Source organism: Brassica oleracea, chromosome C2 (genome assembly GCF_000695525.1).
Source record: "Brassica oleracea var. oleracea cultivar TO1000 chromosome C2, BOL, whole genome shotgun sequence".
Taxonomy (NCBI): domain Eukaryota; kingdom Viridiplantae; phylum Streptophyta; class Magnoliopsida; order Brassicales; family Brassicaceae; genus Brassica; species Brassica oleracea.
In genome coordinates this window covers 3,558,513-3,576,084 of record NC_027749.1, presented here as the reverse complement: position 1 = coordinate 3,576,084, position 17,572 = coordinate 3,558,513, and the positions used below count along the sequence as shown (strand labels likewise).

The 17,572-nt window shown below is 30.1% G+C and overlaps 2 protein-coding genes across 2 annotated transcripts; both read right to left on the bottom strand.

Moving 5' to 3' along the window:
• Positions 1-4,238: 4,238 nt before the first annotated feature.
• Positions 4,239-6,604, bottom strand: LOC106325374 (probable WRKY transcription factor 72). The gene is made up of 4 exons (XM_013763430.1): positions 6,456-6,604; positions 5,559-6,119; positions 5,338-5,451; positions 4,239-5,147 (listed from the first exon to the last, which is right to left on the bottom strand). The coding sequence occupies exons 1-4, from the start codon at positions 6,540-6,542 to the stop codon at positions 4,362-4,364; spliced, it is 1,548 nt and encodes a 515-aa protein (XP_013618884.1). The 5' UTR covers positions 6,543-6,604; the 3' UTR covers positions 4,239-4,361.
• Positions 6,605-12,971: 6,367 nt separating this feature from the next.
• Positions 12,972-15,245, bottom strand: LOC106325780 (probable pectate lyase 19). The gene is made up of 4 exons (XM_013763828.1): positions 14,851-15,245; positions 13,910-14,684; positions 13,444-13,689; positions 12,972-13,362 (listed from the first exon to the last, which is right to left on the bottom strand). Exons 1-4 carry the CDS (start codon positions 15,042-15,044, stop codon positions 13,138-13,140), a joined length of 1,440 nt encoding a protein of 479 aa, XP_013619282.1. The 5' UTR covers positions 15,045-15,245; the 3' UTR covers positions 12,972-13,137.
• Between the last annotated feature and the right edge of the window lie 2,327 nt (positions 15,246-17,572).

The following is a 17,572-nucleotide window of genomic DNA, read 5'->3' as shown; positions in this document are numbered from 1 at the left end:
GCCGTTTGTAAAAATTCAAAATATAACATATACATAAAAATCTAAATTTTTATTATATGGTTATTGTGGTTGTTTAATTTATTTAATAGCTTAAAATTAAACAAATATGATAGAAGATACACTATTTTTTATCAAATTTCTATTATTCAAAATCATTAATTGCCATATATATTTTAGCCACATTAGGCAATTCCGTAAATTTTATTTAAGGAAATAATAAAGTACATTAATGATGAATTTATTGTTAGTTTAATAAAAAGCTTATTATATAATTAGATGGACCAACATATTTCTCTAATGATTCTAAGAATCATTCTAGTGATGACATGTGGCTACAAAAAGAAGTTGTAATGCTTCTCAAATAATATATAGGGGATGTCATCGATATCGTTAAATTTGGTGCATCAAGAACTCCTCCTTATACAATTTGATTATCGCTAATAAAGTCTTATTACCAAAAAAGGCAGGAATACTAGTTATATATATTGTTCTGTTTTAATCAGAACTAGATTATGATCCGCTTTTAAGCAGAAATATTTTTCAATCAATACCAATGGATTTTTTTAAAAAAATTTAAGTAATGTTTTAAATTTTTATTTTAGTGTATTTGAAAACTATATAATTATATTATTTTATATTTATATCAAATAGGAAAATTATCTAAAATATTACTTAATTTTGTTTTTAATTATTTCAATCTGTTACATTACGAATTTTTAGTAAAATATTTGTAATTTATTTGACTAAATTTGTGATATACACATATTTGATAAAAATTTAATTATAAAACTTACTTGATGTTAATTTATTGATTCTAACATTTTATTTGTATGAAAATATTTGATGTTAATTAATTAAATGATTTTTGTAGTAAATAAAGCCGCAAAAATAGTTATACTTTTTTCAACTTTTATAAATTATTTGAGTGGTTTTAATTCAAATAATTTTAAAAGATAAATAAAAAGTTATTAAAAGGCAGGATCTAAAGTTTTATATTGTTTGAGCATAAGATTAGTTATTTTGTTGTTTGTAAACACATTTAGTAGCGTATAATATTATTTTCCATAATTATAAGAGTGTATTTAACTATATAATAAAAGGTGTATTTCATTTAAGAACTTGCAAAAAAGTTAGGTCCATAAGAATGATTATGTTTTAATAAAAGAGATTTGATTATTAAAATGACAAAAAACTAGGGTATACAAGAAAGTCCATTCCCTCGAGCAACATATAAACATGTTCTACTTAATGTTTTTAAAACCGGAATGGAAGCTGAATTGGATAACTATGTGGATCACGATTCGACCGAATCAAACTTAGTTCAATAACCTGATTAATATTCTTTTAATACATAAATTTAAAAGTAATCTTAATAAATATGATATATAAATTAAATATAAATAAATATCTAATGTAAAACATTATAAGTATACACTAGACTTTTGTTCATATGATTAGTTTATTAAATTTATTTATAGTTTAAATGGTTTTTAAATTTAAGATCTAATCTGGCTATGTAAATGGTTCATGGTCGAACCTGGTCCAATCATCGGGTCGGTCCGATTTTAAAAACATTGGTTCTGCTCAAAATTTGTTTTGTACAATAATACAATATCGTCAATATTTTCATGAAAATTCCTTAAAATCATCGAAAAAATTTAGTCAAAAGTGTGGTATGTTTCTTTTAATGTCAATATTCAAATTGTTTGGGGTTAAGTAACTAACCATTTTGTCCGGGAAATGGAGAGACATGATTGGAGCATCCCAATTTATGAATTTTCCCATAAGATTTTCTATCTTGAACTCATATAACACAATGAAACTATAATTCAAGAAATTAATAACAACGATAAATCAATCTGGTCTCAAATTGATATGATGTAAAACATAATATAACTCGATAAAAGAACAATACCTTTTTAAAAAAAATGTTAATATATGATCCCATTAAAATCATAAACTTATAGTTACTATATATAATGTTTTATAAAAGCATACACAAAGCATTTTGTTACTATTTCTTTTTCAAAATAAACTCTATCTATAAATCTATTTTTCATTTTATTGAATTACATATAGGAGTGCATTTGAATTCTATTACTCCCTCTGTTTCAGTTCCGTTGCACTCTTCCCGCTGCATGGTACTGTATGAACTGTGAGAGATCAAAGCATGCCACTGCCAGCGATCTTGGATCACTTGATCACTTGATATCAAAGCATGCTTATTTTTGTTTCAAAATAAGTTATTTATATTCTAATATATTTTTTTATTGGTTGAAATGTGGTTAAGTTTATTGGTAATGATGTTTTTATTTAATAAAAATACAAAATTAAATAATTTTTAATATGTGTGTCAAAGTCCAAATCAACAATTAAAATGAACGGATGGGGTATATGATGTCAATATATATAAATTCAAATCTATAAAGTTTAGCCAATATATAATATCGGGACATGATACATTCCTGTTATTTCTCTAAATAAAGATATTTTAAAATATAAATATAAAAATAAAATTCATGTAATAAATTATTATTGTGCCAATTTTATTAATCTATAGAGTTTTTACTGTCTTCTTCTTTTTCTTATCATCATCCGTATCATCATCAGTATCATCATCGGTATGATCATCATCTGTATCAGTTTCATCATCGGTATCTTCACCCTTCTTCTTATGGCCATGTTGATCACCAGTGACCTGTTGTCCTGCTTGCACGTTATGTGTACTCTTATGATCAAGTGTAGTTGCTGTCTTACTGCTCTCCTGATGTTGCAATGTCGTATCCGTGTTGTGTGCAAATGAGAAACTCACCACGACTCCTAATGTAACCAATAAAACCAAACATAACAAAACAGAAACTCTCGCCATGCTGAAGAAAAAACAAGACGTAATTAATTATAAGTAATATGAGTTAAGATGGAATATGAGTGAAGATGGGAATATCTGGTGAGTATTTATAGGTTTACTGTTTTTGATAAAACAAGACGAAAATAGGAAACTCTGACGAATTTGTGATTTGTAGAGAAGTTAGGAGATAAAACTGGATCGTGTTTTCAAAGTTTTCGTTTTCAATCACACCATTTTTACGTGCATCACATGTACTTATTTCACGTTTTGGTTACATGTCAAAGAATTCTCATCAAGGCCCATTTTAGGCCCACTAAGGTTGAGTTGACCAATCAGATCTATCCAAAAATTTTAAATCAAAAGTTAGAAGATATGCATGCACCCCATTAATTGTACACATTAAGGCTGAGTCCATTAATTATTTAAACACATGTAAACATCAATCCCTATGTATTATTTGTGAAACATTACGACTTCTTTTTGTAGCCACATGTCATCACTAAGATGATTCTTAAAATTATTAGAAAAATAGGTTGGTCCATCTAATTATATAATAAGCTTTTTATTAAACTAATCATAAATTCATTATTAATGTCATTTATTATTTTCTTAAATAAAAATTACGGAATTGCCTAATGTAGATAAAGTATATATGGCAATTAATAATTTTGAATAATAAAGATTTGATATAAAAATTTAGATTTTTCTGTATATTTTATATTTTGAATTTTAAAAAATGACTATAAATTACTAAAACTGTTAAAAGTCTCACATTCAAATTTTGCGATCCATGGTTTAAAATTTTTGTTATGACAAAATACAAATGATTACAAAATCATATAAGTAAAAGTCTAATTTTATTAATCATTAAGATTTAAAATATATGTGTATATATATCATTCTAAATTAAACTATACACCATATTGAATAAATAAATATTTTAGTTTCAAAATTTACTTTGAATAATTTTTTTTGATAAAAGTTTTGAACTAACATTGATAAATTTTTTTAAATTATCAATTACTAAAATTATTAATCCCACAATGAAAATTTTGTTATCAGTAATTTTAAAGTTTTTGCTATTAAAAATACATATGATAAAAAAAATATATGAGTAGAAAGCATCATTTAAAAATAAAATAAAATAGTCATTAATATTAAAAATATACTATGTATGTTAATATCATTTAAATTTAATTACATATCCTATCAAATTTTTTTTTTTAAATGTTTGAATTAATAAAATTGATTTATACGTTCGCACCAATTTAATTATATATGTAATAGTTACTGACTTTTAATTATTCAATATATATTTATTATTTCATAATATGTAAGAACATATAATACATAAAATAATTTATATATATAATGTTTATCTCGTGCAAGGCGCGGATCTTAATCTAGCTGTACATTTAATTAACATCTTCTGATACAATACTGTAACAACTAACACCTAATGAGAAAAAAAAAATCACCCCAAAAATTAAACGAGGTCGTTCTGATACAAATACTAGCTTTTCTCGTCCTTGTTAACGAAACTAGCCGTAGAAGACGAAGAAGAAGGATTCTTGAACATAGATAATGGAGGAAGTTGCGAAGATGGTTGATCCAAAAACGCGCCCGTTTGATTGTTTGCTATTATGTTAGACGTCAATAAGCTGTTAAAATAGCCTCCACATCCTTTTTTATTATTCGTCTCTGTGGTTTGTTGAATACTATTGCTAATAGAAGGGCGTGGACCGTGTTGCTCTCCGTTGGATCCAACCATGGATGAGATCGCAGCTGCGATCACCAAGTGGAAACTTGGGTCGGAAGTAAGCGCTTTCGTTAGGGTTTCGGTTAAGGATTGGCTATTTTGGACTGGCTTTCCTAGGTTAGACGGCCCAAACTGGACGTTGTTATAAGGATACGGAGTATAAGAAGAACTAGAAGAAAAGTTTAGGCTTGTGGATGGGAATCTTTGGAAAGAGTTGGAGAATTTATTGAAGTTTAAAGAAGGCAATGACGTAGAAGAAGAGTGTTGTGGTGCCGTGAGGTCTAGAGTGACGGTGGGATGTAAGGGAGGATGAAGGGTGGGTGCATAGAAGGATTTGCTGTTGTTGATGAACCTTGAACTGTCGTAGAGGTTGTTTCCGATGATTTTGGCGGCTGATGATGAGGAGGAGCCGGAGAGGAGCATGGAGGCGGCGGCTGAAGTAGTTGAGGCCATGGTGGTGGCTGAGAGAGGAAGAGGATGGCTATGTGTTCCTTCATAGGTTGTGATTAGTATGGACATGTCTTCTGCACATCTTTGGACCTATAACATCCAATAGTTTAAGTCAAATAGTATAAGACAAATAGTTTGAGACAAATAGTTTGATAACATAACGCAGATATAAATAATCATAGCCATAGGAATGTTCACATTTAAAATAGATTTATAAATATGGAATATATATGCTAACTAAAATTAAAACCATGCAAAACAAGATATAAAAGATATGTACCTGTTTTCTAACGGGACATCCGGGTGCAACCGTGCAGCGATAATATGCTCGTGGACATGGATTTCCTTTTGCAATCTTTTGACCATATTTTCTCCATTGACAACCATCGTTCATCTACGCAACATATAACAAAACTGGAGCTAATCAATGGTCGCATATATGTAATAATCAAATTGTTCTACAATGATCAAAGCTAGAGATCAAATAAAATCTATAAATACCGTTGGAGTGTCACATCTCGCCCTAACACAAACTCTAGCTCTCTTTACATTATTTTGCTGACCGGCCTCTCCATCAGCATCGCCACCAGAGGCCGGTGGTGACGGAGAGCTTCTCTTCCCTGTAACCTTACTTGCTTCTTCCAAGCTATCCACGATAGATAAACTCTTGTTTGGTTCACGGTCGTTGCCGTTATTGAATCCTAAGGTCAAACCAACCTCGTTCAACTTTTTGTCAGAGTTGACTTCTTTGGTGATTGCGTCGGCTTTCTCTTCCTTTTTCGAGGTGTTATCACTCGGTGAAGAACTTCTTCTCCCTAGAGAAAGCGACACAAGCTCATGTTCTTGATCCAAAGAACTCAATTCTGTCCGAAGATCAACCACCTTTTGATCTTGAGTTGGCTTGTTTGAAGGTTCTTGCTGAAATACGTCGAAGAATCTGAGTTTTAGAGATTTGTAGTCATTTTCAATTCGTTTGAGCATTCCTTTAAGCTTCTCGTTCTCTTCCTTCACCTCGCTCATCTCGGCCTTGGCAGATTCAAGTTCTTGATGGTCGCCGTCACCCTAAGATCATTGAATTATTAAAAAAAAAGATTAATTCCAATCTAAATAAACTACAAGAATTTATTTGTTGCATAAATCATGGCGACCCATACTAACTGTTAACGAATTATTCAATCCTATAGAGAAAATGATCTTTAGATGACTTATGTAATCTTATAGTTTCCGTTAAAATGAACGGTAAATATTTGAGTTTTATTTTTTTAATTAGGATAAGCATAGCAATTATAAGATGATACAAGAATTACATAAAAGCGTACAGCAAAATAACAAATTTAAATGCTTTCCATATACATATAGAACTTGATTATTTTGCACACAAGGTTGGTATTCGATTACCTTAATAGCTTCATGGATTTGAGCAGATCCAAGATCTTTCACCGTAAGAAGAGAATCTGAAGTGGGTAATTTCAGAAGAACCTCCATTTTTAGATTTATAAGAAGATCTTTGTCTTCTCCTTCTTATTCTTCTTTGAAATTTGTTTTTCTTTTGGTGTTTGCTTTTTTCTTCACATACTTAATCAAACCCTTTATTTATAGCCATTTGTGGCTTTGTGCAGTTTCTTTGAGGGGATCCAAAGCGTCAACTCTTCAACATGTTCAATTTTTAATTCAATTTTTATTGAATTCCTTGGACTTTCTCCTCCAATCATATCTGTGTTATTTATCTTAAACTAACTAGCGAAACAGAAGTAAATTATTTCCTGACTTTGCTTTCTCCGTTTTAATAGGGACGATAAAAAAATATTACAACTAGTAAAATGAAACCAGAATTTAAAATTTAATAGACTTTTGTGATAAATTTCTTTGTTTTGTATGTTTTAACATTACAAAAATGAAAACATGAATAAAAAGAGGTGAGGGCATATGATTAATAATATATTTTCTTGCGTTACAAGTTAAGATTAATAAACAATGAATAACTTCAAAATAAACTTTGTTGATTTCACATTATAACTTTTTTTTAATAATTGAACCAATTAGTGTGGATAAAAGTCTACTTACATCGTGCTTATTTAGTTAGAGAGTATTATTAAAATGCCCAAATGAAATAAATGAAATTTATATATAAGTGTACGGCGTCAAAATAGAAATTGTGTAATGTGAATGCTTGAAGGGAGATCATGTCCTTGAAGCTTCATGAAGAAGACTTCTTCTGTCTCTTCGCCTCACATCACATGTGCATTCGTCAACTATTTAAATCGTATATTATTTGTTTAATTAGTGTGTATATTACCCCTCCCCACTGGCGGAGCCAGCCAAAGTATTTACCAGGGTCAAGTTGAGAATCAACATAAAAATTACATGGGTCAGTCAGGCTATTTTACTATATTTTCTCAAATTTCTCTATAAAAATACAAGTAAAAAAAAATTTCCTTGATTTCACATGGGTAATATGATCCCCCTCATTATTAACTACCTCCGACACTGCCCCTCTCCCTACAATAATATATAATACAAATGTGTACAAGGTTATATACATTCATAGACGTACAACCATAGTGTACGTACATAAATCATATTTCTGGTTGTGAATCGGCATTGTTACATAGTACTCCAGCTTTTATGTTCTCACGTTCTAGAGGCAGAAAAAAGTTGCATTGTTTTCTTTTGGTAAAAAGCGTTTCGTTTTGTTAGTAAAGTTTTCTCTCACTTGGCGTTTCGAACATTTTATTCTGTATTTTTCACAAATTTGCAAGTTTTTCTATAACCCGGGAATAATCCAGGTTTTTCAATACGATTAATCTTCCCAAAACAAATGTAGCTATTGAATAGCCCATTTCAAATGAGTCTAAACTGTAAAAAAAAATATTTGTCAACGTCTAAAATGTAAAAAAAAATTTGAATAATTAAACAAAATTTGGTGAAATTTTCACAGTTGAAAAAGATAATCATTGACCTAGACCGACAAAGTAACTTATGTTCAAATTTCGATTCCGTATAAGATTAACAATCTTAGCTAAAATCAAGACGTCAACAATAGAAAAAAATAACAAAAACCTTCTGCTGTAAAAGTGTCAGGTTCGAATTTCAACAGCTACATGAAAAGATTAAACAACCAATTCTTATTTCTGACATAAAAAAATTATGAACTTTAGCCGCCAAAAAAAAAAACTACAAGAAACAAGGTTTATAGGATATCAATAATTAAAGAAACAAATCTCAGTGTCAAATCATGTAACATGAATAGAACGGAACAAATATTAGGCAATTGATTGTACTGTTGCATATTTATGTAAACCTTGGCCATATGGTAGCCAAAGGGTGCCCATACCGGTCAATATGCAGGTCACACACAGTAATTAGATGATTCTGTCAAAATATGGATTTGTTAATAAACGAAAAAATGATCGTTTTTGTTTCCAACGTTATTATCATATTCGTGTTATTACATCAAATGTCAATTTATAACAGACATATATATACGAATGTCAAATATCTCACAAAGTTGTCAATTTCATCAGTGAAGTAACGCTTCATGGCGTTCAAACAAGCACATGCATTAATACACTCTCTTAATATAATTAATTTTACTATTTATGATGTATGAACTCTCCTGGTATACAATTATCGGTAAAATTATAAAGATAAAACATAAGATATACTATCATTTATATTAATTAGCTAATTTTTTCATCAACATAAACAAATCTAAACTCTGCAAATAAAACTGGTAGCTTCACATCCATATGGACAACAATAGACGATTGCGCAGTGCAAGATTGTCTGTTCTTGAATTATGCGTCTGTGTTGCATAAATGAAATCTGAGCTGTGAAAACTTCTCTTTAAATCATTTATGTCTTCTAAGTCACTTGCAAAGGTTGACCATTCTTCTGATTCCGAAACCATCTTCACCAACTAAGACTAATCTATTGCAAATGTAATTGTAAACTGTCTTAGATTCCTCGTACATTCCATTGTCCAAATAAATATGAGGTGGTGACTGACTCGCTCTTGTATTTCTCGCACCCATTAAACCATCAAAACCTTTCAGTTTACTATACCACCCTTGTTCCGAATGTAAATCCTATTTTTTTCATGTTTCATCCGTGAAACACCATCTACCTGGGATGTCCGGTATAATCGCTTTTACCGGTAATCGAGTTTGTTTGATCCCTCGTATTAATGAGATCTGAGCCTCAGCCCGAAGTAGGGATCCCGTTTCCAATTTTAGAGTATTTCTAGGGTCTTTATCCAATATTAATTAGCTAGACAGTGATCAGATCCAACCATAACTTAGCGAAACATTAGTTTTAGTGTACAAAATTTATATAAGTTATAAGATATATGTTCCTAAATTTTTTTAAGTAAATATTTACGACTTCCAAAATATCAGATCCTCATCCGCACCCTTATTAACTAGCCAGCCAGTAAATTGTCATTTCTGTCTCCAATTCTTCAAACCAAACAATTCATTAAAACCAAACAATTTATTAGTTCTTTAAAATCAATACTATAATGCCTTACATAACTATAAGAAAAATTATTTATTTAGTTTGATCGCACAATATTAAATAATTTTATTTCGTGATTACAAGTTGAATCTTGAATAATTAATTTGGTCTCGCTGAAAGTTTCCAACTTTTTTCTGTTGGGGATTTGAGCGCCTAGCTTTTAATATTACCAAAAAAAATCTTAGTAAACATTTTGATACTCACAACCTACATCATTCATTTGTTTTTAATATAAACAAAAGACTTTCATGTTAACTATTACTACATTTGTTTAGTTCATTATACACAATCGTGGTCACAATGTGGTTATTGTTTAATTCAGTAAGCACTGAGAATGAGATATCAAATTAGCACGTCTCATTAATTAACTCCATTAACTAAATAAAACTAATTAGCTAGTAACTAAATGGAAATTTAAAAGCTTATATTTTTCAAATAATTTTGTTATTTCTTGATGCCATTTTCGATTACCGTGGGAGCAGCCCTTAAATTTCAAATTTTTGTGTAAGATTTCGTCATTTGTGATAAATAATAATTTTTCAATTTCATTTGAAAGACTGGTGATAAATTTAAATATTTTAATGTGGAAACCCGTTGATGGCTTAATCATCCATAATAAGACAAAGGAAGATTATCAAACTTTTGGTCTTATATAGACGATAAAGTCTTTGGTCAACTGTACTAATCTTCTAATTTGCGATAAGATTGTTTATTTTAGTTCCAGTGTAATTAGTTATGTTCACATGGTCACACTGTTAAATAATTTTAGAAATACAACAGTTCAATAAATTTGCAAGGAAAGACGTAATTTTTTGATTTTTTTTTCAGATGAATAAATAAAAGGTGTCAAATAACATGTCTCTGCGGCTCCAAAGAGATCAGAGTCTTCTTTTTTTTTAAAAGAGATCAGAGTCTTGACACGAGTTTTTTCTAACAATCGTATAAACTCTCAAAACTAGTAAATAATAATTAATCTATATATATATCCAGAACCGTGCCTCCATTGGCCAAAAAAAAACTTTAGCTTAGAGCATCAATTTTCGGAAAACACTTAAGAGCATATGTTTAATTAATATTACTAATCTTAAATAAGCTAAATATAGGGGCAGGACTTTCTAATAATATATATTTATACAATAATATATATTTATATTTAAGTATACAAATTATATAGTAAAATATATTTATATGAGCTTGAGTTTAAGATTTTAGTAGACAAATTATGTTTTAGAATTATTATTAGTAGACAAAATTTTAATATATTTAAATTTAAATGGACAAATTATGTAGGCGTGGACTTAAGTAGACAGGTTTTGTTTTAGAATTTGTATTCAATGTTTTTTTAAATGACTAATTTTATAAGACATATTTTAGTGAACGAATAAATATTTTTAATTGCTTACGTATGGTATTATTGATCGCACGGCTCTGTATATATCCCGAAAAGATTCACAAAACCAAATATAACTTGAGCCATCCTTCTTGATTTTATTACTTTGATGTAATCTAAATGATACTATTATATACAATTTCATTAGTTACTGGTGTTTGTATATCTCACTGCCAAAAGTAATTAAAATATCTGAATTAATAAAAGTAGTACTGATTGTGTGTTTTTTTTGATAAAGGGTTTACATAATAATGATTGTGTTATTAGTTTGATTAAAAACACCAAAAACAAAATTTAAAAGTCATATAATTGATTACTTAAAAGTGATATCGTATTGTATTTTGTATGTTGTGATTCCAAACATGAGAATGGGTTTTGGTCACAAAAAATATAATCATGAAATAATTTTAAATAATAATGTATATAAAATAATAATAATATTAATAATAATAATAATAATAATAATAATAATAATAATAATAATAATTAGAATACCATCATATTTCCAGTTCTAAAAGAATTCATGGGATAAATCGTAATCTATCAGAAAATGCTATATATACATTCAGCTTAAGAATATTTTTTGTTGATATAAAATGTTTTATATACTAACTAAGAGTTCGTATATTTGAGATGGCCATCAACAGAAAATATATACAACTATAACGAATAATATCTAGGCCATCAACTTGCGGATAGATTTTTCTACTGACACGAGGTCAATGGTTTGGATTTAGACATTGACATTAAACAATTAAAGAAAGATTAATAAGTTTGGAGACAACTTGGAGATTCTCTATTGAAAGTTAGGTCAATGGTTTGAGATTGGTCATTGAATGAATGATTAGTTTATTATTATTGATGTGTTTAGGCTCCCATCTCTATGCATTATCCAAGATATTTTAGAATTCAAATTTGATCGTAATCTTTTTCCTCGCACAAAATATTGATTAAGTTGAAGGAGTACATGGGACATGTACAGGTAGTACCACTACTTATTCTTCTCTGTGGATATTTGAGCATATCGACCGGTTGAAATTCAATGTATACCAACTATACGGTTATTTAACTGTTGAATAAACAACTAATTTATAAATTTCAAAGTTGCTAGAGCATCTTGTGGAATATGTCGAAGTAAGTTCTTGTCCTTACTAGATCATACATTCCAAAGCGAAAACCTCAATGTAACGATCGTTAAACTACAATTAGTTAAAACTTGAAAAGAGTGCGAAGAAGTAAAAACAGTAAAGATTTTTTTTTTTTTCTGTTTGCCTTTCCTTTTTATGTACAAAAAAGAATTTAAACCTTTTAAGAAAACAGATTCAAAATCTGTAAAGTGAAGTGGACAAAAAGCTCTCAGTCCTCAACCTTTGGGCCTCCATATATCGCTCCAACTATGTTAAGCTCCTCTGGTCTATAGAATTAACATACATTCAGCTATTTCATATTCCACGCCAGCGGGACATGGTCTTATTTCCTAATTATTGACACAAAGTAGGATGACCTGAGACATCTATAATAGTTTTTTGGGGACATGAACCAGTACACGTTAGAATATCTAATGAATCTCTAAGTAGCTAACTAGAGCCTTATTGCTAGCTAATAATAACAAAATTAAAACTAAATCCAAAACAATAACAAAAAAAGGTTTCATAAGTTAGAAGTTTTCTTGGGATGAAAGTGAGCTTACTTGGATCATTATATAGTTGCTACTTGCTTGCTAGATTTTGTCAGTTTAAATCCGGTTACTCTAAACCGGATATTCAACTTTTGTAATATACTTCACCCACGAAATTGCTGATTCATCAGACATCAAACATGGCTTATGATATTTTGTAAATACTTGTCACATTTCACCAACAAAAGTCGATATAACAAATATTCATCACAATTTCGCTCAAAAAGAATGTGCGAATGTACAAAAAGAGGAATCACCACACAATACGCAACACGTAGACTCGTAGTACAAGAATCAGCTTTTTAGCTCACTCTTTTCAAATTCTTTTTTTGATCAGAGACTCTTTTAAAATTCTTCATAACAAAAAAATAACCTTTACAAATTAAAGCGCGTGTCATTTTCGCCCTCCTAATTCCTTATTTTCTGAACTAGTTAGAAGCAAAAAATCAAAATGTTGAAAAAATTCTTTACATCGTAATTAAAAAAAAAGGAGTGTTCTAACAGCGTTTTCCGACTCTGCAATCAAGTGCTCCGGCGTATTTGGTCAGCATAGAAACCGCTATTCCATGTTTCGGTTTAATCATTTGTTTTCTCGTGTGATCACATTTAAAATGAGGGTTCCCAGATTGTCTGAAATAAGCTCCATTCATGAACATGTCTTTCTCAGATCTCCAGTTCCAGTGTTTCCACTCATGTTCCGGAGCATAATCTCTCTTAGTCACCTACATGTAATAATTTTTTTTATAAGTTTCAATGTTACCGTTGTATTTTGTTTTTGTTTTTGTTTTTGTTTTTAAAGTTACCTCTCGGTAATGAGGTTTGTGTGGAGGAGCGACGAATCGGTTTCCATGACTAAGTATCGTCGGAGCTTGACTACCTCCAATAGCGTAAAGCTCCCAATGAGTGTAGTCATTGTTCACAACATGAACAAACCCCCACCGGATCCTTGGCATCCTCTGCACAAGTCCTTTACCAAAATGGTTATAAGCCACTGTGACTTGCATCTTCTTGTCCCCTTGATTGTCGTTTTGCGCACCAAGCAACATCACCTACAGAAACAGACATCCCCCACAAAAAAAGAATCAACTGATGGTTTTTGTCTAGTATATACCGTACTAATATTAGAGACAAATAGCCCACATTGAAAATTGGAAAAAAAATATTAAATAATGTAAAAGAGAGATGAACTTTTTCACTTATCACCGGTTAATTTTAAACTGCAAATTTATCTAACTAAATAACTAGGTTAGTATAAATATGAATGCTCACGTCGTTGTGGTGAGTGAAGTGAGAGTTAGAGATTGTAATGGCAGTAGATCCAACAATGGCATCAATGAGTCCATCTTGACATTTAGACATCGAAATGTGGTCAAGCCATATCATAGACGAACCGTATATAGATATACCGTCTCCATCGGCTCTAGTTCTCATTCCGAAATGGCCTTCTGAGTCTCGGATCATACCACCGTTACTCTGGCAAATGTGGTGAATATGCAATCCATGGATAATGACATGTCTCACAAACTGAATCGTGATCCCTGCGCCATGCGCGATATGGACATTAGCTCCTCGCGCATCGATCGTCTTGAAGCTACAAATCATAAGCTCTTGGCTTAAACGAATATGCATATCGTTCTTGAAAATGATCCAAAGAGGTTCCTTCTGAATCACGGCGTGACGCAACGTCCCGGGTTTAGGGTTTACCATGTCGTCGTCTCGGTTGCTAGTAACCACGTAGATGCGTCCACGCTTTCCTCCTATTGTGCTGTGTCCGAACCCGCGGACACATTTGACAAGATTCTTGCGACGCTTAGCCCAATTCGAACGGCAACGCCAACATTTATCAATCGGGTTACTTGCGGTACACGGTCCCTTGAGCTTACTCCATTTTCCTTTTCGTTTGCCTTTACCTTTACTTTTACCTCTTAAGATTCGCCTCGTGCTGTTCATCTCGTTTCCGACCATTTCAATGACATCATCTTCCACCTCTTCAGGCTTCTCGTCGACGCTATCTTCATCGGTCTCCTTTACATCAGTAGAGTTGCTATACACCCAAACCAAAACAAGAATCAAACATTAGTTAATTATTATTATTTTTATTATTTTTTTGTAACTAGGCTTTCAATTTATTATTTATTTTACTAAGAACATTTAGTTATAGATGTAATTATGTTTTATGGTTCAAGCTTATAGATGTAAACTTGACTTACTCGTAGTGACGTTCGTGAAAGTGATCAACGACTTCGTAAGGATTGGAATGATAAGCTTGAAGAGTGAATTCTCGGGCTTCGCCGGCTCGTTTAGACCAATATTCGTCCAACTCAGAAAAGTTTGCTCGTATGGTCGGAATCAGACCGGCGATATAAAACATAAACATCAACTTTAGCAGCCTAGCCATCTCCATCTTTGTAAATGTTTGTTTGGTCTATTTTCTCTCTAATAACAGCTTGTATATTAAATATAAATCTTTTCCCCTTGTTTTCTAAAGGGGTTGAAATTTAAATGGAGAATTACCAAGCTTTCAACATAGCTTTAGGTTGTTTTTCTATTTGTTTCTTTATTTTCTTTGGAAGCCTAAAGCGTTTTTAGATGATGATTCGTACTGCCAATTTAAAGAAACGTGAATGATTGGTGTTTAAATAAACTTGGTTAAGAAGTAATGTTCAATTTAGGAAGTTACCGCTAAGGATGGAGGGCCGTCATTGTTTATTTGTGGACACTTTCTATGTTTTTTTTTTTTTTAAATTATTATTTTAGCTCTATATTATTTTCGTTCTTTAGTTTTATATGGGATAAAAATAGGTATGAAGAAGTTTGAGTGATAACATATTTTTGAAATATTTATTTTCATCGATTACTTAAATTTTAAAAAAATTACAGACTTTAATTTCTTTGTTCATGAAGGTCATTGATTTTATATCTATTATTTTTCTATTCATCCTCTTTACAAAGTTCACTGAAGCAAAAAAAAATAACCGAGACTATTATATAGTATATCTTTTATGGAATTATATTGATTTAAAGTCGTTGGTAATATACACATACACATATACTCTTGATTGGTACAGAAAAGTAATAAGAAAGCTTCAGATAGCATATATAATATTTTTTACTTCAAATAAACACTTATTTATAATTGTTAGATTTGCATAAAATGATAATAGATTTAATTTAATTTGGAGCTTTTTTTCTACGAATTTAATTTTAATTTAATTTAATTTAATTTGGAGTTCTTAATCATGTTGCTAACATATTTTCTTAATAAAACAATTTTGATAACATTAGAAGAAAAGAACTTCGTGAGACTTAGATTCGTTTTCACAGACAACTATAGCTTTCAAATGTTCCAAAGTTCCTCGGTTCAATCTTAAATGGTAAGCCTTTGCTTCCTTCTTGTAAGAAGCAAACTAAGAAAGAGTCAGTTTTCTATTCTTAGCAAAAAAATATGATCAAATTTTCTATGCGTGTCTATAAATGGAAAACGCTTTTTTTTTTTTTTGTCTAAAAAAAGGTGGTTTCATCCCTTTGACAGGAACCCAAACATTGTAAATAGTACTTTCCATCGTGAATTGAACCCAGGTGGCGGTAGTTACAACCATAACCTTTTTACCACTAGCCCAACTCAACGTTGGTAAAAAACGCTTATTTCTCAATCCTCAAACCAAATTTAGAAACAAACATATATTATGCTTGATGATTACTTCCCTCCCAATCACTTCTTTATTCCTTCGGTTTATGGTTTCATATCATATGCATATAATCATTGTTGAAAGAATACCGGATAATTATTATTTATACACTCCTTATGTGTATACACTGTATTGTATGTCTTTTTGACTAGAAATGGCCGTGAAATATACAAATAGGGTACATTATGCATAAAAAGGGCAGCTTCTTTGTTGTTTTTAACTTATGTATCTTAAGATAAGAAAAAAAAAGTCAAAGGCTATGGAAAGTTCTGTTGGAGAGTATATGTTGCTCTTCTTTGTTCATGCAAAAGATAAATTAAACAGCCTTCTTTTCTTTATCTTTTGTTTTTGTTTTTCCTTTTCTTACATAAAATAGAGATTTTGTCCGCGCTATACAACTGTCAATATATATATAATGCACATATATTACATCCCTTGATATAAAATTATTAACCATATATTGAATTAGCTAGAAATGAGTAAAACCGACAATTTATCATTTTTACTATCTAAAAATACATATAAACAGATGAGCAAATGTGTAATGAAGAAAAAATAATTAATTCTAAGTTATGATCCAAATATTTTTTATCTTATATATTTGTTTTTTATGAAAATAAAATATCAATCATAAGTAAAGTCCATTTGATTGCGATATAAATAAACCATATATTTTATGTACACGCGGTTTATATATTTTAAATTTATTAATTTATCATTTTTACTATATTGAGGATTGTTTTGTTTGATTTATATATCTTATAAGTATTTATTGGTTTTATAATTTTAAATATTTTCCTCTGGTTCTTCTAAATTTAGAATATGATTTGCTAAAACAGTGTAGTCTAACCATATATTTTTGCTGTCATAAAATATGCTTACAATTCTTTAAACCAAAAAATGAATTGCATGATTAACAAAATTTAGTTTTTTCTTCTTAGTCGTTAATATCCGTTGACTTCCTACGGTATGATGTTATATTTCATGTATCATTTTTTTTAGTTTTCATTTGAAACTTTAATTTATGTTTCTAGAGTTATTACTAATTATCTTGCACTCTGATTATTTTTAAAGATATCAAGTAATATGGATTTCTAATCTTTCATAATATGGAATTAATGATCGTTATCAACATCATTTTCATTTTTGCTCTTCGGTGAATGAAAATCTCCAAAAATATTGAAAATGTAATTGATAGTTTAATTAAGATTCGATTGGATGTTGTATAAATTTTTTTCTAGTT

Bases quoted from the DNA above. Each gene is read 5' to 3' on its own strand.
- LOC106325374 (XM_013763430.1), bottom strand. From the start codon at position 6,542: ATGGAGGTTCTTCTGAAATTACCCACTTCAGATTCTCTTCTTACGGTG. The intron at 6,120-6,455 runs GTAATCGAATAC...CAATGATCTTAG, and splicing joins AAATCCATGAAGCTATTAAG to GGTGACGGCGACCATCAAGA. The intron at 5,148-5,337 runs GTACATATCTTT...TGGATGTTATAG, and splicing joins GATGTCCCGTTAGAAAACAG to GTCCAAAGATGTGCAGAAGA.
- LOC106325780 (XM_013763828.1), bottom strand. From the start codon at position 15,044: ATGGAGATGGCTAGGCTGCTAAAGTTGATGTTTATGTTTTATATCGCC. The intron at 13,690-13,909 runs GTGAGCATTCAT...CTGTTTCTGTAG, and splicing joins ACTTCACTCACCACAACGAC to GTGATGTTGCTTGGTGCGCA. The intron at 13,363-13,443 runs GTAACTTTAAAA...TATTACATGTAG, and splicing joins ACAAACCTCATTACCGAGAG to GTGACTAAGAGAGATTATGC.